At 32.7% G+C, this 21,838-nt stretch overlaps 1 protein-coding gene across 1 annotated transcript; it reads left to right on the top strand.

Annotated features, from left to right (window-relative positions):
- Nucleotides 1-4,492: 4,492 nt before the first annotated feature.
- Nucleotides 4,493-21,247, top strand: LOC134241391 (uncharacterized). The gene is made up of 9 exons (XM_062723452.1): nucleotides 4,493-4,626; nucleotides 5,633-5,812; nucleotides 12,782-12,886; nucleotides 12,977-13,043; nucleotides 14,928-15,166; nucleotides 15,513-15,620; nucleotides 15,837-15,995; nucleotides 20,536-20,643; nucleotides 21,041-21,247. Exons 2-9 carry the CDS (start codon nucleotides 5,635-5,637, stop codon nucleotides 21,238-21,240), a joined length of 1,164 nt encoding a protein of 387 aa, XP_062579436.1. The 5' UTR covers nucleotides 4,493-4,626; nucleotides 5,633-5,634; the 3' UTR covers nucleotides 21,241-21,247.
- Nucleotides 21,248-21,838: the final 591 nt, after the last annotated feature.

Below are 21,838 nucleotides of genomic sequence, written 5' to 3'. Positions count from 1 at the left end.
CTTAAATAAACTATTGATAACTGTAGTTATCAATCATGTAAAACATGTAAATGTAATTTGTTTTAAGTATGGGATGAATTCATTTTCATTACTATGTTAAATGATTTACTTCAAATCTTTTTTCCCGTGGGGATCCGGGTTAGAATAGGTCCTCAGTAATTTACTTCAAACCTTTTTTCCCGTGGGGATCCGGGTTAGAATAGGTCCTCAGTACCCCTTGCTTGTCGTAAAAGGCGACTAAATGGGGCGGTCCTTCGGATGAGACCGTATAAACCGAGGCCCCGTGTCACAGCAGGTGTGGCACGATAAAGATCCCTCCCTGCTCAAAGGCCCTGAGTGCCGAGCATAGGCCTAAATTTGCAGCCCTTCACCGGCAATGGTGACGTCTCCATATCAGTGAAATATTCTGGAGAGGGACGTTAAACAGTATACAATCAATCAATACAATCAAATCTTTTGAATTGATGCAGAACATAAGATAAACTAGAGGTACTGTGAACAATGAGCTTACCAACTGATACCCCCCGCCACCCATATGAATAAAATGGCAGTGTCCATGTTTTGCTCTTGAAAATCCTAAATATATGTCAGATCAAAAAGTAAAATAGGAGGTGCACAATGGCAATATGTAATAAAGATTCTGTGAAAGTTTCATCAAATTTCTTTCAGTAGTATGAGAGGAGTTGCGGATAAGAGATGGGTACCCCAAAGCGTAACAGACGGACGGACGGACGGACGGACAGACGGACGGACGGACGTACAGACGGACGGAAATACCGATTACTATATACCCTCCCGCTTTTCAAGCGGGGGGTATAATGACAGGTTTTGCGTAGGACTGATGCAGTCTTAGGCAGTTCTTTATACAATCTTATGCGCACTAAATGTTAGGCTGCTAGTACAGTATAAATATAACTAAATTATCTTTTAAAATAAGTATCAATTGTAAACCACAGTGATACATCGGGGTGATGTTGATGAGATAAAAAGAGAGGCGAGGATGTGTGTCGGTGTTCATTCAGGCTGAAGAATCTAGAGTATAGGTTTCACAGTGACTATGGTGTACATGTTATTCATTGGTTATAATTTAAGCAACTGTTAACTGTATTTTTCTGCATGAGGTGAAAAAATAAGAACAGTAGAACCAGTGAGTACCTTCTTAAAATTCCTTAGTATGGTATTGTTCTATAGAATTCACATATTCACTGGTCTTTCTCGCAACCCTGGAAAACATATCCGAGATTTATTTTAAGCTTTTTATTTTCTTTGGAAAGACCTAAGAAGGTAACTAAGCTGAAAAAAATAGAGAACTTATTATAACTAATTATAGTGCGGCCAAATTTACTTACTGTATGTTACATTACATTTTGTACATTTTCTACTGGTAAAACTGCACTTGGACAACAAAACAGGAAACATCATTAATATATTTAGAATATAAAAATGAAATAAACATGGTGCAGTATATCTATAGTAGTATTCCAAGACTGACCATGCGTATTTTTTGTGAAAAAGTCTAAGGTAGATTAACCTTAAATCTAAACAATATCATATTTTTTTTAACAAATTGACCACTAGTTGATTTAACTTGCAGCAGATGATTTAAGCCGAACAATTAAACCCACTTTCCAATTCATTTTTAGACGTGATATGTACTCTTTCAAACTAAGCTTTACGAATCAGTACAGGTTTATGGTTAAATCCAATTTCCACAAATCTGTATCTAAAATAGAGATATTAACAAGGACATTCAAGGAATTATGGTCCTTCGTTTTTGATCTATTTGCAAATAAAATTAATTTATATTACTATGCATGAATATTTATTTTGAGATTTAAAAAAAACTGAGTTTCATAATTTAATTAATGACAAAATAGACTTGGAAAATTACTTTAAAACCTAAGAAATAAGACGGATTTGATTATAATCCTGATATATGAATATAGATGAGACAATAATAACATTTTTTTAACACTTTACTCCTCTTCAAAGACAAAGAGTGGCTATTGTGAGAGCTGTAATACTGTGGGGTTTAGAAAAATATATCAATTTAAATAATCCGATCGGTAAGAGTAATAAACTGGGGACAAATAAACACTGTATCATTTTTTGCTGACCGTAACAAAGTGACAAGGTTAACAATTTTATTATACCCCCCGCTTGAAAAGCGATCGTTAATTCCGTCCATCTGTACGTCCGTCCGTCCGTCCGTCCGTCTGTCCGTCCGTCTGTTACGCTTTGGGGTACCCATCTCTTATCCGCAACTCCTCTCATACCACTGAAGGAAATTTAATGAAACTTTCACAGAATCTTTATTACATATTGCCATTGTGCACCTCCTATTTTACTTTTTGATCTTACATATATTTCGGATTTTCCAGAGCAAAACATGGATACTGCCAATATATTCATATGGGAGGCGGGGGGTATCATTTAGTGAGCTTATTGCTCACAGTACCTCTAGTTTGTTTTTAGATGAAACATAAATCATTCCCATTTTTATGGACTAAATTTCTCCCTCTTGTTTACTCTTAATTACTGAGCCCTAACTTCTTACACCTAAATTCAATAGACTATTTCTTATTATTGAAAATGTTTTTTTTTTAATAAAGCGTTAACGGTAATTTACATAAGCTAATAAAGACCAATTTTGATTTATCAAAAAATGCCGATCAGCATTTCAAAATATTAAAATGAAATACACATGAACATGAACTTTATTATTTTTTAAGGGGAGGCCAGAGTGCTTTCAGTCAAGAAGTGCTTTTGTTTTGGGCTCCTATGAAAGAAAAGAAAATACTTGTTTTTGTTTGTTTTGATGAGGATTTTTCAGTCTGTAGTGAAAATAACAGTGTAAGTAAACTGAAAAAGCATGAATTTCAACACTTTTTACATTTTTTGCTATATAATATATGTTTGTACATAACTAACTGTGTAAGATGTCTAGCATATATTTTTAAGCCATTCTAATGTATATGGAAGAGAAACAAGTGGGGAAAAACAAAGGAAATATTATTGGTGAAGTGACCTTGATATTCCTTTTTAGTTCAAATGAACACAAACTTTGAACTGAAAAAGGAAACGATAGGAATGAATTGAAGTGAACAATGTGTTTTGGGGAAAGTTTCGGGGATCCCTCGTCTCGTTAATCAGCCCTGAAGCTCCTAGATTTCCGTGTATTTTAAGAGTAAAACCAGGTACCATAATAGTGTATCTATTTTTGTTTTTAAAGTGACATATAGGTTCAGTTGTTTGAATATTAAATCTATTGAATGTTCCTCCTTGTATTGTATTATAACACATGCCACTATAATCAGGGATTATACTGACAGGATTTCGTAATTAATTATATCTCTTATGCTATCACATATTTCAGATCAAACCTTTTAATTATATCTTTCAAAAATTAATTCAAGATTTGTTTTCTAGAACGGATTATACTCCTTATCTAAGAAGTAATTTCGTTTCATTCAAAATTTCCGAGGAATCACCGATTTCGGTGTTTGTTTTCTAAATATTTGATTTATATTAGAATTAATGCTTTAAAATCTATTAAATATCAATTCCAATATATAAAATGAATAAGTGATATTAATCCAAAAACACCTTATTTACTAGGAATAAGCTTAATTTAAAAAAAACTTATAGTGTTGTGTATGATGTTTTGGGTAAATATACATGGCGATGAAGGAGTTACCTATCCCGTTAATACCTGTAGGTCCTTGCTATAATAAACGATTTACTTACTCACTTATTTATATTCGTATTGGCTGGTTATGTACCAAAGTACGGCATTATTAACACTAGTCGTATCGTACTTTGAATGATGCATGGGGCCAAGGGGGCGAAGCCCCAGCAAGCTCCTTGGTTTTTGGTGTATTTAAAAGAGTAAAACCAGGCTCAATAAAAGTGGTATTGGTTAGTTATGTACCAAAATATGGCATTATTACGTAATAATATTAGTCATATCATAATTTGAAAATTTTAGGGGGGGGGGGGGCGTGCGCCCCCAGGTCCCTTTTAATGCCTAGTGTTTATTGTAGTAAAACCATTTCTAAAACGACAAGGGATGTAATATTTTTCTCAATGTAGCAAATGAAGCCTTTCGATCGCAAAGATTTATTACACAACACAGTATTTTGCGTAGTAAACTATGTTTTGACGAACACTGCTGACATGCTCAAAATGTAATAAATCCATTTGTTCGATTGTAAATTGAAAATTTGTAAATGTGTTGTACCGAACACAGGGTGTCAGTAAAATATGAGTTTTAAATGAAGATGGATAAGGTCCAGTATAAATCGTTTTATTTCAAAGTAATCCAGTGATGTCTATACATGTTGTTATTTTATATTGTAAACAACATCTGCCTATCCACGTATTTAAAACGCCTCTCAGATTTTTCCTGTATTTTTTTAAAAACCTTTTTCTGAATGTTATGTTTAGGCGCGTCAATGTATAATACACTATCTGTGCTATATAATGGCATGCATGGTTAACCATGCCTGCTTACCATTTAAATTAGAAAATATCGGGTATGGAAGACGCAATGAAGGAAACAAGAAAAATACATTTCCTGTTTTATTTGAAACAAGAGAAGAATATATAATTTTTAGGTTTCCTGAGGTAAATATACATTGTATAAGTAATACTGATAAAATGAATATCCATCTTTCGTATTTTTACACAGTTGTTTATGGCTGTGTTTACTTTCGTTTTGAATTAGTTTAATTAGTGCTTACTGGGTTTTTTCAACGAAAAATAACCTTTTGATTAAGAATATAAGGTCACTCATTAGCTTTTTAGAAAAGTTCAGACAGAACCTCTTTTTTTCAATTTTATAGCATATATTGACTATATATTGTTCAAAATCCTTTGAAAAAAATCCTCATCAATTCATAAAGACGCAAGATTTATGAAGCACTATTTCTTGTGGTGGAAGGATATTTACGTGTAGCAAAATTTTTTAGAAATATGCATATTTATTTAATTCAATATCTTTTAACATAAGACTCGCATACTTTAACTCAGGAAATATTTTCTATAATGACATGCTAGAAAATATCAAATAACGGTCTCAATTTATATTTTTTGAACAAATTCACTCCTCCTCTTAACAAACAAAGCTGTGAAGTGAAGATATACATATATGAATGAAGCCAAGAAAATATTTTTGCCAGAATATTTCAAGATATGCATCACTGGCCCCGATTTTCTGTTAATTTTTTTAAACTACGTGATACTATTGACTGATCAGCACTTAAGTTTTAAATAAAATGATACAAGAATTAATTTAACTGCTTATTTAGAATTTCATTACCTCAAATATATCATTTTTAGTGCAAAAAGGTCACACAACAATTATCATTAATTCATTTGCATAACTTGTTTATTCATAAAAATTCTTCAAACTATTTTTCGTAAAAAAAAACCATATTTATTGCCATATGCATGGCTAAGGCTGATAGAATATTATTAAGGTCAAATGATTAACAAGAGTTCCTCTATGATTTTGAGTCATACTATATGGGTACATATCTAAAATATACTTCTTAAAAATCCTTCATACAAAACTTTTCACTCGTGACATACCTTAATAAAAAGCAAACAATGTGTATACCGTTTTTGACAGTTATGGAAAACTTTGTGGAATCATGTCCTCAAAACACAGAAGAGGTCTTGGAATCCTCCATCAGGTTGAGTTGTGGTCAGGATCGATATGGAAATGATCAATACATCTGTGTCCCTAACATTGACAAATCAGGACTCATAGAATTGTGTTACAACGGGATCATGGGGATGATAGAAAGGGGTAAGTAAGCTCAAATAAAATAACAATTTTGTTTCCCTTTTCCTTGTTTTATATTTAGATTTTGATCAACATCAAATAATAGATACAATACTAGATGAGATCTCGTTGCGAGCAACGAGTAGGTCTTCCGTTGAATTACTCGATAAGATGAGATGTGATTTTGACTGAGATATTTGTTTATAGAGAAAGACATTAAGTTATCCTTCATTAAATTTAAAGTTTCTGATTTTTATCATGATATTCTGAACATCTTTTGTCCAATATGGCTTATAAAAATGCTCCCCTTTTTGAAACGTAAAGCATAAAAAATATAGCATTTTGGTCCCTTGCAATCCTTATTACGTAAGATATAACCAAAATTTTATAATATATTGTTGCAAATCATTAAGATGAATACTTATGCTTCATTAATGTATTAGAAAATATTGATGATTAGAGAGTTATAGATAAAAGACTTTTGGCCCTTCTGAACCCCTAATTTAAGGGGTCATCCCCATTTTCTTGGTATAAAATGAAAGGTCTTGTGATTTTGAAGATTTTTTGTTCAGATTTATTTCAGAGATTTTTATTCGTCGACACGATATATCCTGGTGAGCTTGAGATAAAAGAAACCACAGAGTCCGACACTTCTGCTTCATACTTGGATATTTTACTTGAAAAAGACACTAATGGTAATCTAACAACCAAGCTATATGATAAACGTGATGACTTTAACTTTTCTATCGTCAACTTCCCTTACTTATGCAGCAATATACCTTCATCACCTGCATACGGAGTATTTATATCTCAGTTGATTCGATACGCAAGAGCATGCTCTACGTATGAACAATTTCTTAAACGAGGTAAATTATTGACAAGCAAGTTGATGAAACAAGAATATCAACAGTCTCGTTTAAAGTCATCATTTCGTAATTTCTATGGTCGATACAATGACCTTGTCAGCAAATACAATTTATCATTGAATGAAATGCTGACTGACGTTTTTCATACCAATTGTTAGTCCAATATTTATACACTGAATTGACCACGGATTTTTTCCGTTATTTGTTATTTATGCTAAATGGAAATATTTAGGGGCCACCCCTCCAAGTCCTTTATGGGGTCGTTTTACAAAAAATCCCCCATTTTTTTACAAAAAATTGATTTATGCATATTGTTAAGAACATCATTCTTACCATCTTTTGTTCAGTATTGCTTATTAAAATATTCCCCCTTTTTGAGATATAAAGCGTCAAAGATTTGACATTCTGGCCCCTTGTGACCCCTAATTACGTAACATATGATCAAAATCTTATCATATATTGTTGCAAATTGTTAAGATAAATACTTTTGCTTCAGCAATGCATAACAAAATATTGATCATTAGAGAGTTATAGATAAAAGACTTTTGGCCCCTCTGAGCCCCTAATTTCAGGGGTCAGCCCTATTTTCTTGATATCAAATGAGAGGTCTCGTGATTTTGAAGATTTTTTGTTCAGCACTTATTCAGAGTTTTCTATTTGTTATGGAGATATGCTAAATGGAAATATTTAGGGGCCACCCCTCCAAGTCTCTCATGGGGTCGTTTTACAAAAATTTGAAGTATGCATATTGTTTAGAACATCATTCTTACCATCTTTTGTTCAATATTGCTTATCAAAATATTCCCCCTTTTTGAGATATAAAGCGTCAAAGATTTGACATTCTGGCCCCTTGTGACCCCTAATTACGTAAAATATGATCAAAATCTTATCATATATTGTTGCAAATTGTTAAGATAAATACTTTTGCTTCAGCAATGCATAACAAAATATTGATCATTAGAGAGTTATAGATAAAAGACTTTTGGCCCCTCTGAGCCCCTAATTTCAGGGGTCAGCCCTATTTTCTTGATATCAAATGAGAGGTCTCGTGATTTTGAAGATTTTTTGTTCAGCACTTATTCAGAGTTTTCTATTTGTTATGGAGATATGCTAAATTGAAATATTTAGGGGCCACCCCTCCAAGTCCTTTATGGGGTCGTTTTATAAAAATTTGAAGTATGCATATTGTTAAGAACATCATTCTTACCATCTTTTGTTCAATATTGCTTATTAAAATATTCCCCATTTTTGAGATAAAAAGCGTCAAAGATTTGACATTCTGGCCCCTTGTGACCCCTAATTACGTAACATATGATCAAAATCTTATCATATATTGTTGCAAATTGTTAAGATGAATACTTTTGCTTCAGTAATGTATAACAAAATATTGATCATTAGAGAGTTATAGAGAAAAGACTTTTGGCCCCTCTGAGCCCCTAATTTGAGGGGTCAGCCCCATTTTCTTGATATCTTATGAAAGGTCTTGTGATTTTGCACATTTTTTTTTCAATATGCTTTAACAAATTATTAACAGGTATGAAGATATGAAACAAAATGTGTGAAATTTTGTGAGATATTTCTGAGACATTTTTCCGGACCCTACCGAGCTCCGGCGCCTTTTGCGCTAGAAAGATTTGGAGACCCAATTACAATTCACTAAACCTTCCTTTAGTTTCACTGAAAATCTTAAGTCAATATCTTAAGTCGTTTAGGAGGAGTTTCCCGGACAAGCCGACCCTCTGAAAATCAAAAAATCGTCCATATCTCACGACCGGAAATGAGATAATCAAAAAGGAAAAAAACCTATCAAGTTCAATTGAATATCTTTAAGATCTGAAAGTTTGGTATAAATCGGACAAGCCATCTCTGAGAAATCGCTTGCACAAAATCGGTTGGAAGAAAAATAATAATAACTAGAGCCGAGCTCGTTGCAAAGCAACGAGTAGGTCTTCCGTCCTGTTTGACCGGAAGTAACTTTCATTAAAAAAAGAGCAATGAAGTCCAAAAATGGTTTATTCCTCCAAATCTATATTAATTATTGCAAAATTTAGCCATTTTTGGCAACTTCCGGTTTGACCGGAAGTACCGTCGACGGACGGAAAATTAAGATTTAAGCTTCCAATGACATATGATATCCAAAAACCTGTCAAGAACAGCAAAAATATGCAATTTTTGACTACTTCCGGTTTGACCGGAAGTGACGTCGTCGACGGACGTATTTTGACGACCCCATTAGATAAAACTTGATATTTTAAACAACTTTGCTTCTTTGATGTATTACAAATTCTCAATACTTTTTGAGATATAAAGAAAAATCTTTTGGCCCCTCTAGGCCCTTAATTTTAGGGGCCAGCCCTTTTTTCGAGATATCATTTGAAAGATCTTGGGATTCTACACTTCTTTTGTTCTATATGTTTTAACAAAATATTTCCAGGTAAAAAGATATTGTAGAAAAGGTGTCAAAAATTTTGAAATTCGTGATAGGACTTTTTTCGGGCCATATCGAGCGCCGACGTGCGGCACTTCCGATAAAAATGAAATACATTCCGCAAATCTACAGACATAGGTCTACCATACCTGAAAGTATCATGTGTCTATCTCAAGCCGTTTAGGAGAAATCGTGCGGACAAAACGACCCTTAAAAATTCATTAAAATGGCGATATCTCCGGACCGGAAGTGACGTCATCAAAACAGAAAAAAACGCATAAGGTTCAAGTGATGTAACATAAGTCCTGAAAGTTTCATGGAAATCCATCGGGCCATTTTTGAGAAATCGCGTGCACAAAATCGGTAAGAAAAAAAAAACAATAATAACTAGAGCAAAGCTCGTTGCAAAGCAACGAGTAGGTCTTCCGTCCTGTTTGACCGGAAGTAGCATTAGTTTTTAACAAAAAGGAGAAATAACGCCTAAAAATAATTTGAATCCTTTAACGCTATGTTAATTTATGCAAAAATAAGCAATTTTTTGCTATTTCCGGTTTGACCGGAAGTGACAACAACGGACGAAAAAATTCTTTTTTTGCTTCTAGAGACATTTGTTACCAAAAAACTTGTCAAGAACGGCAAAAATACGCGTTTTTCGACTACTTCCGGTTTGGCCGGAAGTGACGAGCCGGACGTTTTCTGACGACTTCAATAGATTCAGCTTGTCATTTTGAACAACTTTGCTGTTTTGACGTATTACAAATTCTCAATACGTTTTGAGATATAAAGTAAAAACTGTTGGCCCCTCTAGGCCCTTTAATTTAGGGGCCAGCCCTTTTTTCGAGATATCATTTGAAAGATCTTTAAATTCTGCACTTCTTTTGTTCTATACGTTTTCACAAAATATTTTCAGGTAAAAAGATATCGAAGAAAAGGTGTGAGAAATTTTGAAATTTGTGATAGGTCTATTTTCGGGCCATAGCGAGCGCCGACGAGCGTCATTCCTGGTAAATTTGATATACTTGATGCACCTCTCCAGACATAGCTCTACCTAGCCTCAAAGTTTGAAGTTTCTATCTAGAGCCGTTTTTCGGGAAAATTGTGGACAAAATGACCCTTAAAAATCAGAAAATCGATGATATCTCTAGACCGGAAGTGACGTCATCGAAACGGAAAAAAACGCATAAGGTTCAAGTGATGTTCCATACGTCCTGAAAGTTTCATAAGATTTTGTTGAGCCGTTTTCGAGAAATCGCGTGCACAAAATCGGTAAGAAAAAAAAATAATAATAAAAGTGAAAAAGAAACCGAAGAAAAACAATAAGGTCTTCCGCTGAAGACGGAAGACCTTAATAAAAGTGAAAAAGAAACCTAAGAATAACTAGATACGATCTCGTTGCGAGCAACGAGTGGGTCTTCCGTCCAATTTGAGATAAGATTTTGATTGAGATTTTCATTAAAAGATAATGATTTACCACAATCTGTAAAAAGACATTGAAGACTTAAAAAATCGGCTTTTGGCCCCTTAACGGCCCCTAATTGTAGGAATCAGCCCTTTTTCTTCATGTCATCTAAAAGCTCTTAGGATTTCGATCACTTTTTGTTCAACAACTGTTAAGAAATTCTTTTCGTTTTTTGAGCTATTAGCAAAAGAAATATTTAGGGGCCAACTCTTCAACTCCTTAATGGGGACGTTTAGCAAAAAATGAAAGGTTGCATATGTTCAGAACATTATTTAGAACATCCTTTGTTCAATATTGCTTCTCAAAATATTTCTGCCTTTCGAGATACAAAGCATCAAAGATTTTGCATTCTGGCCCCTTGTGGCCCCTAATTATGTACCATACGACATTAAACTTATAATATATAATTGTAGATTGTTGAGATAAACATCTTTGCTTCAGTAACATATTACAAAATATTAACTAATAAAGAGTTATCGATTGAAGACTTTTGGCCCCTCTTGGCCCCTAATTTGAGTGCCCAGCCCCTTTTTCTTGATGTCATCGTACAGCTCTTAACATTTTGAACATTTTTTGTTCAACAATTAATCAGAAATTCTTTTTCGTTTTTGAGCTATTAGCAAAAGAAATATTTAGGGGCCAACCCTTCAACTCCTTAATGGGGACGTTTAGCAAAAAATGAAAGGTTGCATATTGTTTAGAACATTATTTTGAACATCTTTTGTTCAATATTGCTTATCAAAATATTTCTGCCTTTCGAGATATAAAGCGTCAAATATTTAGCATTCTGGCCCCTTGTGGCCCCTAATTATGTAACATACGACATAAAAATCATAATATATAGTTGTAGATCGTCGAGATAAACATCTTTGCTTCAGTAACATATTACAAAATATTAACTAATAAAGAGTTATCGATTGAAGACTTTTGGCCCCTCTTGGCCCCTAATTCGAGTGCCCAGCCCCTTTTTCATGATCTCATCGTACAGCTCTTAAGATTTTGAACATTTTTTGTTCAACAATTAATCAGAAATTCTTTTTCGTTTTTGAGCTATTAGCAAAAGAAATATTTAGGGGCCAACCCTTCAACTCCTTAATGGGGACGTTTAGCAAAAAATGAAAGGTTGCATATTGTTTAGAACATTATTTTGAACATTTTTTGTTCAATATTGCTTATCAAAATATTTCTGCCTTTCGAGATATAAAGCGTCAAAGATTTAGCATTCTGGCCCCTTGTGGCCCCTAATTATGTAACATACGACATTAAAATTATAATATATAGTTGTAGATCGTTGAGATAAACATTTTTGCTTCAGTAATGTATTACAAAATATTGATTGTTACAGAGTTATCGTATAAAGATTTTGGCCCCTGTCGGCCCCTAATGTGATGAGTCAGCACTTTTTTCTTGATATCATATTAAAGATCTTGTCATTCTGCACAAATATTGCTCAGTATGTTTTAACAAAATAATTATACTTTAAAAGATATGATGGAAAATGTCTCAAAATTTCAGTCATGATTCATGTCCTAATTTCTGACCCCTACCGAGCTTCCATACTAAACACTTCCGGAATATTTGAAAGTATAGGTGCAAAACTATAATATGTTGTCTATCAGTCCTGAAAAGGACAGCATTCTAGCTTTTGTCGTTTTTGAGTTTTTGTCCGGACAAAATGGTCACTAAAAATTCGATTAAAGGGCGATAACTTCCGACCGGAAGTGATTTTTCAGAAAATAAAAAAAAAGTATCAGGTTTAGTTCATGATACATCATTCCTGAAAATTTCAAGGCAATCCACTCAAGCATCTCTGAGAAATCGTCTGCACAAAAAAATAATAATAATAATAATAAAAGTGAAAAAGAAACAATAGAATAATAGTAGGGTCTTCCGTTGGAGACGGAAGACCCTAACAAGAAGGTCTTCCGCTGAAGACGGAAGACCTTAATAATAATAATAATAATAATAATAATAATAGGGAAAAAGAAACCGAACGAAAACAATAAGGTCTTCCGTTGGAAACGGAAGACCTTAATAACTTCAGAAAAAAATCTCATCAAATGATCAAGAGAAGAAGAGAGATAAATATAATATACACCTTAATTATCCAATAATTTATAAGCAGCTTCTTGATTGATACTCCATCTATTTATTCATATATTTTCGTTCTATCTCTTATATGTGCTCCTCCCACATTATGATTTTATGTCAATAATTATAAATTACCGACATCGATACAGGCAATTGTCTGAGGACTACAGGAGGACAACTGTATCGTACCAGCTGTCTTGGGTTTTCATCAGGCTGTCCAGACATAGAGTACAGAAGCAACAAGATATATTTATGTGAGACTCTTGTAAACTAGAAATATCCCATTGAATTTAAACAAGCGTTAATGTTGTATGTTATTGTTATTGCTTTTCTTGTGTTTTAAGATCCCGCTTGCCAGAACATCAATACACGAGATAGATGTTATCTTGCTGAACCCTCATGTCCAAATGCGTAAGTAAATGCCTGAAGAAAGAACTTCAAGGTAAAAATAGTGATAAACTGTTAATATCGGTCAAATATCGTATAAAAGTGTTTTTTTAATTTTCCCAGGCAAACTCAAATAAGGTGATGGGTCTTTCCTGACCAAATAGGGAAATCTCGATAAAGAATATTCTAAACTTACCCTCTTCTACGAAAGGGGTGGGCATTAATTGCAATTATTATACCTTTAAAATTGTTGCTATACAAATCTATACAGAAAAAATGTCTAACAATTTTAATGTTTTGCTGAGCGGGCATAAAAAAATCGATGTTGGACCGCTCGGAGAGATGTTGGACCGCTTACATCACAGAATGGGCGGAGTTTAATCTCATTTTCATTCTTTGGTTTTAAACAGTGACAGATCTAATGTTACATTACTGAATATAGTACAAAATACATGTATGTCAAAAAATATAAAATAAAATGAAAGGTATAACAAAACATTTATTGACAGAGTTCTAGGGCAAAATGCGTTTTGTCGGAACCTCGAATCAAACTGTCTGCAGTTTGGTTCTTGGGTCCGACAAAACGCATGTTGTCCTCAAACTCAGTCAATAAATGTATAATATTATACTTTCGTGTAAATAACTTGAATCTGATTCGTGGAGAAACATTTGATAAAAAAAACACAACTACCCGCTGAATAATGAAGCCACGCTCTCCTGCGTAGCAACAGTCAACATTGCTTGACGACGGGTGGTATTACAAAAAAAAAAAAAAAACAAACAAACGACTGCGCGCAATTTATGCTCGCACGGATCACTGTAATATGTATTTGTATAAAACATTCAGTATGATATAATAAACATTGCATGTAGTTGAGTGTAACATTGAAAATTTTCACCCATTGAAAACCATTGTCAACCTCGGCTGCGCCTCGGTTGACAATGGTTTTCTTGGGGTGAAAATGTTCAATGTTACACTCAACTACATGCAATATTTATATAATACTTTTCAAAATTAACTAAAAAGAAAATAATGAATATATAACTTGTAAGCCCTAATTTCAAAGAGATATTATTCAGAAACTAATCATATTCCCTAACAAAACATGAAATACCCCAAATAAATATGCGTCAAATTATTATAACTACAAAAAAGTGATAGATTACATATTGGTTTTGTTCTAAAAAAAAAAGGCCACAATTTGTAGACAAGTCTTGAAATTTTTGCTTATAAATAATGACTTATTTCCAGATTATTACATTTAAATACCCTAATGGCTTGCAATCTACATGTAGGTTTAGCTAACAATGTTATATTCTATTGCATAAAAAAATGTTCATTGGAAAATCCTGACATAGTACAGTAAAAATGAATATAATATTTTGGTCCAAACATTTTTTACTCCACATCATCAATAGCAACTGGCTCTGATATTACAAGATGTATTTGTAAAACACTGATGCCCTTTGAGGCAGCTAGATCCGAAGGCTGAATTTTCGCAAATATTTGATAAAACTCAAAGGTGCAGATCAAAAGGTCAAGTTATTGGCAATGTTAAAATTTTGTGGATGAAGAGAAAAACATACAGATTGACTCAAAGAAAGAGACAGATTAACAATGTTAGGGTCAAGGTCAGTCCACACGTTTTTCATTTATATGTTTTTTATCTCTTGGTATTATATCAAAACATAATTGATATTTGTCATTCTTTTTTGATTTCTACATTGTTCTAAAAATGTTTTTAAATATAGATACACCAAACATTGTGTTATATGCCATTTAGAAGATTACCTATAAGGGTTTTATAAGAAATATGACCCCATGGTATCTTGGCCAAATGCCTTGTAAGGTACTCTAATTTTTTGCAAGGAAACTTGTTTAAGTTGTTTATATTTTCATTCATATAGCACAGAGAACATAAGTACCAGGGGTACTACAGGATATAAACCAGTGCTATCGACGATTCAAAGTATTTACAACACTACGATTATCAATGTATCTGAAGGCACTCTTCCACATGAGTCACACGACTCCACAGGGGCTATTGTTGGCAGCGTGGTTGCTGTTGTGTTTATCATTATTTTGGTATTGGCTGGTGTCCTCTGGAAATGGAATCAGAAGAACAAAAAACAAAGACCTATCCCAAGTATGTTTGACTTTTATGAAATGTTAAACTTCTAACTAAATAAATGAGTAAAGACATTGTTACTTGTAAAGCGATCAGATTTACACATACAATTAAGATCGAATATAAGTTCCTATTTAAACTTTTACAATGTCACATAAAATGTCAAATATTATCTCACATCCTTCTAACCGAAGCTGAAGCCTGAAGGCAAAACCTTTTTATGCGCCTGGATCGATAGATGCGAGGCGTATATTTTATAAACATGAAAATCAGCGTTTTGAAATTTTTTCTTTTTTGGTAAATTTCGAGCACAAAAATGGGGTCTCGTAAGAATACTATTAAATATATCCTCTTTACACATTAGCTGGCAATTTCGGAAATGATGATTTCAACAAACAACATAAAGAGGAAGATATACCTACAGAACCAGACTGTAAACGTCCGTTGTTGTCACACGCAAAAACCATTGATGGTAGTGATTTTATAGAGGAATCTAATAAGTGATATTAATATGTTTAAAGAAATAATATAGAAATATGTAATAATAGAAATTGACGGTTAAAATATGATTTCATTGTTGAGTACACACGGTCAACATTCCAAATTCTTTAGAAATAAAAAAAAAATGACAGAATGGTTCTTTAATATCAGTTACAAAGAAAAAAAAATAATTGGTATACAATTTTAGATACAAGAGATCTGCAACAAACATCTGACGAATTTAAACTAAGGAAAAACATATTTGAAGTCAAAGATATCGATGTCCTTAGTGAAAATGAGAAGAAAGAACAAAGTTTTACAGATCCTGTTACAAATACCTGTACCATGTCAGAGGAGGGAGACACAGGTATTGCAGATATTTGTGTTCTTTATAGGCATTACTCTGTCGCGAGTTTGATAGAATAGCTATCCCACTAACAAACAGTGGATAAGCGTTTTAGAATACTGATGTATAATATGATATCTGAGGTATGAATTTTTTTAAGTAAGATAATTCTGCAAGATGTTATTGAAATCCAGATGACTTCACAATGCTACTGAAGTCATTATGACATAAGTTTAAGGAATTATCGCTGGAAATCAAAATTTCCGACAAGAATTGCATGAAAAATTTCCGAGGGTGGATAGCAAAAATTATTTTACTCCTGTCAAAATGATTCCTATGTAAAGGTTATAGGCCGAAAACTGTCCATTCTGCGCAAGTGAGTTAAGGCTAAATATGAATATTTCTATGCAAATGAGCTAATAAAAATTCATAATTTGTATATTTTATGTACAGAGAAAGATCAAATAGATTTTCTAATACAAACTAAGTACCCTCAGTTTATTAATGGAAGTGCACATTATGACGTCATATCATGACGTCATTTTTCTCTCCCATTCAAGGTAATAAATCACATCAACAAAATCACGTCGGCGCAAGGGCATAACCTTATTAAGAATAAACAATGTATCATATAAAAGAGAATATTGTTAAAATTAATAAAATTGCTGCAAAATCCTATGAACTTTTTTAATTGATAAAAATATTGGGAAACTTACATTGGACTGTGAATTTTTACCCTGTTTAAACTAAAAACTGCACGAAAAGTAAATAAACAATTGTAGTGCCAACATTTGTGCAGCAATATCTTAAATCCTTGGAATATCCTGCGTCTATTTCTACCTTGTTTTTGTAAAACAAAGTAAGGTACATGTATGCCCTTGCGCCGAAGCGATTTTGTTGATGTTTCTTATAAACTTGTGTAGTAGAGGTTGATGACGTCATAATATGACGTCATAATGTGTACTGGCTATCGTATGTCGTGGGTACCATGAATGTATTATAAAACAAGTCTTAACATTTTCTGTGCGTTAGGTAGAGCAATTATGGAATTTAATTAGATATTTTGCTTAGAAACCTTCATATGTAGCCTTAACTCACTTGCGTGTGAGAAGGAAGAACTGTTGGAGGGCCGTTAGGCCCGACAATAGTTCTTTTTTTCTCACAGAATGGACAGTTTGGATTACAATGGACTATTTCAAACATTTACCCTATTGTGTTCATAATGTACTCTCTTAGAACTTTTGCTCATCCATTGTATTAAGTAAGGATTGTCTACTTATTGGACTGTGTCAAGTGAAGTTTTTTTTAACAAACAAAAGAAACTTGTATTCATTCTAGTTGTAAATTTAGTGGACAGTTACAGGTAAGTGTAATTTTTACGCAGTACAGTTAAGGTGCGCAATGGAAATATTAACTAAATGTTGTATTTAAAAAGGTATTCGTAATCGGGATGGCGATTATTTTAAATACATTATTTATATCGGATAATTGTAATTATGATTAATAACTACATATCGAGGACGATTATATTTTATATTTTAACTACTCACGTGATGCGACAGTCACGCGATATTAGCACATTGACTTGAAGTATTGATGTTACATATAAAAATCACTAGTGCAAGGGCATAATCAAGTTAAATTTCCAAGGTTAGTATATAAATATTTTCAACACGCATTGTAGTTTCTAAAAAGTTCTGCAATCCTGTATAAATTCTGCAATTTCATTGTTAAAATTATACTTGTATGACTGAATGCTATATTTTTTGCTGGTCAGCAACATGAAATATTGATATAATTTAATTTTTTTTTTACGATTTATCAGGATCGCAGAACTTTTCAGATACCTAAATAGTTCTATAGTTAAAATGTAAAAGCTTACTTTGATCCATAGAGCGTATCCCCTTGCACTAGATCGATTTATTAGTACCCCCCACATTACCCTTTCGATGTACTTGCATACAAATATACGGCAGTGTCAATTAAATACTTAATGTACAGAAAATATATTAATAAAATAGTGAAGAAGAAATTAAATTCAAGTTATTGACCCATAGAATATCTGTAAATAATATTTTATTTAATTAGAGAATACATATTTTGTTGAGAAAATATTACTTGATCCGTTTCTCACTGCATACAAACTACGTCACGTTGTAAAAAAAAAATGACGTCACATTGACAAGTGTATTGCGATCAGTAACTTGTTTATAACTTGTTATGTGGGATTTAACTTATGACAAAACAACACGCTGTAGTAAGTTTTTATGTTGTTTAATGATTACTCATTTTGTGGTATTTTAATGAAATGCTGTATTACGTATATTGTGTATGATGTCATAGTCAAGTTTTCCCGTACAAATTAGGCTCCGCCTCCTTTTTGTAACCTAAACTGTGCTGCGTATACAACTGACTAAGGAATATTTAATCACAGACATGACATTCCACCACCATTTTGTTGTGATTGTGAATGTTGAAAGCATGTCTTCTTCCAAGAAAGCATATTTTGGCAAAATTACTCCAGGTACCGTGTGAAGGGCAATGGATATATCATTCTCGCGATATTTTGAGCCTAGGATTGTCAAGAAAAAGAACTTTGGGCTCAAGGTGGACGTTTTTTTTTTTTAATATTTCTCAACTTTTGGTCAAGGGTTTTCAAGGATGCAGAAAAACAAAGGGGGCGTAGAAGGATTTCCGTAATTTAATCAACAATATTCAGATGATTTAAAAGAGGATAATCAGAGAAGAAATGTAAACGGGTAGTTATTTGAGTGTTCTTTAAGTGACAGAGAGAATGTTACACGGTACCCAACGTTGTTGTTTTCATGGTTAAGGACGCCAAGGTGTTGAGAAATAAAGAAATCAACAAAATTATCCGCTTTTTTGTTGGCGAAATCAGAAACAAATCGGGAGACAAGACTATTGACAAAACACCCTTGCATTCCTGTAGTAGAAAAAAAAATGATTATTCAAAGTACTAGTGAGAAATAAGAAGGAGATATTGGTTCTTTCCAGGAGAAGTGATATTCCCTCATGTGTTTACGGTGTAATTAAAATTTCAATAGAATTAAGAGATATTTCATTCAAATTCAAGTTCATATTCATTGTGAGTTAGAATATACATTTCATCATTTATTAGAATAATTACAAAGTTTCAGGTTTTGTTTCTGTGACTTGGAGTGTTTTATTTGATTACACTGTGAAACACGTTGGATTCATTGCCTAAAAAAATATTTATATGTGTTTATTTGGATTTCTTTATCCAGTAAGTTACTTGTAGCCATCTAATAAGTTATAGAAAACTGTCCATTATTTTTAATAATGGACAGATTTTTTAATTTATTAGACAGTTTCAAGTAACTTATTGAACTGTTTTTGGCTCGCAAGAAATAGAAAGCACTACAAGAACAAAAGATGATGTCATACTTATGTTTTAAATAAAGTTCAGAGGGTAAAATAGTTATCTTTTATAGTTCACGCATAGTAAAGCTATACCCCGGGGTATAGTTTTTGCTATTCAACCTCGGAAAATTTTCATGCAATTTTTGCCCCCAAGCCCTCGGGGAATAGTTCCCTGTCGCGGGTTTGATAAAAGAGCTATCCCACTCACAAACCGTGTATAAGCGTGTACTATACCCCTGGGTATATCTTTGCTATGCGAAGACTGTCAATGGTAGTTATTTTACCTTCTGAACATTATTTAGGAAATATTTTAAAAGAAGTTTGATGGAGCATGACATAGTAAATGCATTCCGAGTTTATCTCAAAATATAAGATCTAATATTTTTTCTTCAATGCCCAGTCTACGTAATGGAAAAGTTTGAAGTCTAAATTCTATTCTTAATCTGTATTTAATTACTTTATGAGACTTGTCCATCGATATAATAACAACCGTGCAATTTACGTATCCAAATTAAATGTTTGTCGATCTGATTGAAGAACAATAACTCTTTACAAAATTGCATTTATTTTATTTTATTTTTTCTAAACCTCAAACAATATAAACAATTTGCAATATATTTACCTATACAAGCACTACAGGTACAGAAGGAATAAAACAAATTCAATGTAGTTTAATTCTAAGGAAGTTATACAATTAAAATTTGTTGCAGCTTATTGCAGCAAAGCACACTCTTTCCTACACAGCATTGTTTAAAAATATATCAATTTTGTACAGAGAAATAACTTCCCTTAAGGACTTCTTGCCAAAAGTTTATGCAAAACTCGTCTCTTTCAGGATGTACAACACAACATACAAATCCCCAATAATATAACAATTATGAAGTTAAACGCTACGCCTCCTTCACGGTTCGATACATGTACGTATTGTAAAATTTGGAGTCGGTTCGGTTAGATTCAAAACATTTTGAAGGAAGGGAACGCATTCAATTGTTGTTTATGCTTTCTTTCACTTAAAATTTCACATTGCGTCGACATACCAATAAGTTTGGAGAGCTTATGAGGAACAGTCTATAAAAATGCTTTCTTAAAGAGTTGAATTCAAAATTTTCCAAAAAATGATATCAAAATAAATGAATATTTTATTCTCTTTACACATTAGCTGCCAATTCAGGATATAGTGAGATTAACAAACATCATAAAGAGGAAAATATACCTACAGGACCAGATTGTAAACTTCCATTGTTGTCACACGCAGAAACCACTGATGGTAATGATTCTATAGATAAATAATACAGTTGATATTAATATACCGTAACTCTGGAAATTTTTGCTGTAGATAAATGTTTAGCAAATTTGCTAGTTCATTGCATTCGCAGAAATATATTTCTTAAAAATAAATTACCAATCAGAAAATGTAAACAAAGCTGTGGTCATTCGCAAAATTTTGAAACGTAAAAATTAATCAACAGCATTTTGACCCAAATTCGCAAAATAAAATCGACGTAAAAATTTCCAGATCTACGGTATTTAAATTAATTACATTAAAAATATGTAATAATAGAAATTGACGTAAAATATAATTTCGTTGCAGAGTGCATACGGTCAACATTCCAAATTCTTTTAAAATTAAAAATTGAGAAATAATAATTGGCATATAATTTTAGATACAAGAGATCTGCAACAAACATTTGACGAACTTGAGCTAAGGGAAAAAGTATACGAAGTCACAGATACCGATGTTCATAGTGAAGTTGAGGAGATAGAACAACGTTTTACAGATCCTGTAACCAATACAAAGTTCAAAGACAGAATCCCAGGTATTGCAGATATTTGTGTTCTTTATGGACATTACTATATAGCATGATATCATAGATGCATTCTGAGTTTGTAATCTTAAAATATAAGAACTATTTTTTTTTCAATGCTCATTGTACGTAATAGTAAAGTCTAAAGTCCAAATTTTATTCTTAATATGTATTTATTTACCGAATAAGACTTGTCCATGGATATAACAACAACCGTGAAATCTGCGTTTCCAAATAACATGTATGTAGATCTGACTGAAGAAAATTGACTCTGTACGAAAGTACGTATATGCATGTTATTCTATTTTTTAACCTCAAACAATATGAGCAATTCGTAATATATTAACCTATACAATTAATACAGGTACAGAAGGAATTAGAACAATGTAGTTAAATTCTAATGAATTTAATATACAATTAAAATCCGTTGCAGCTTCTTGCAGCACGGCATACCTTAATTGAGTAAAATATGCAGATTGAGTTACCCTTGTCTTCAAAAAAATATTATTGTTATGATGTATAGTTCCGTTTGGTTGTGTCCAAATCATGGAATGCGGCAATATAATTTTTTAAGTGTTTCTTACATCAAAGATGGACAAACTATAAAAACGTGGCAAAAAGTGAATCTGACTTCATATTCTCTGGTTTGAATAGTAA

Source organism: Saccostrea cucullata, unplaced genomic scaffold (genome assembly GCF_032062105.1).
Source record: "Saccostrea cucullata isolate Sc308-1 unplaced genomic scaffold, CSIRO_AGI_Scuc_v1 ctg9675, whole genome shotgun sequence".
Classification (NCBI taxonomy): Eukaryota; Metazoa; Mollusca; class Bivalvia; order Ostreida; family Ostreidae; genus Saccostrea; species Saccostrea cuccullata.
Note: the sequence above shows the minus strand (reverse complement) of the source record. Positions and strands in the feature narration are given on the sequence as shown.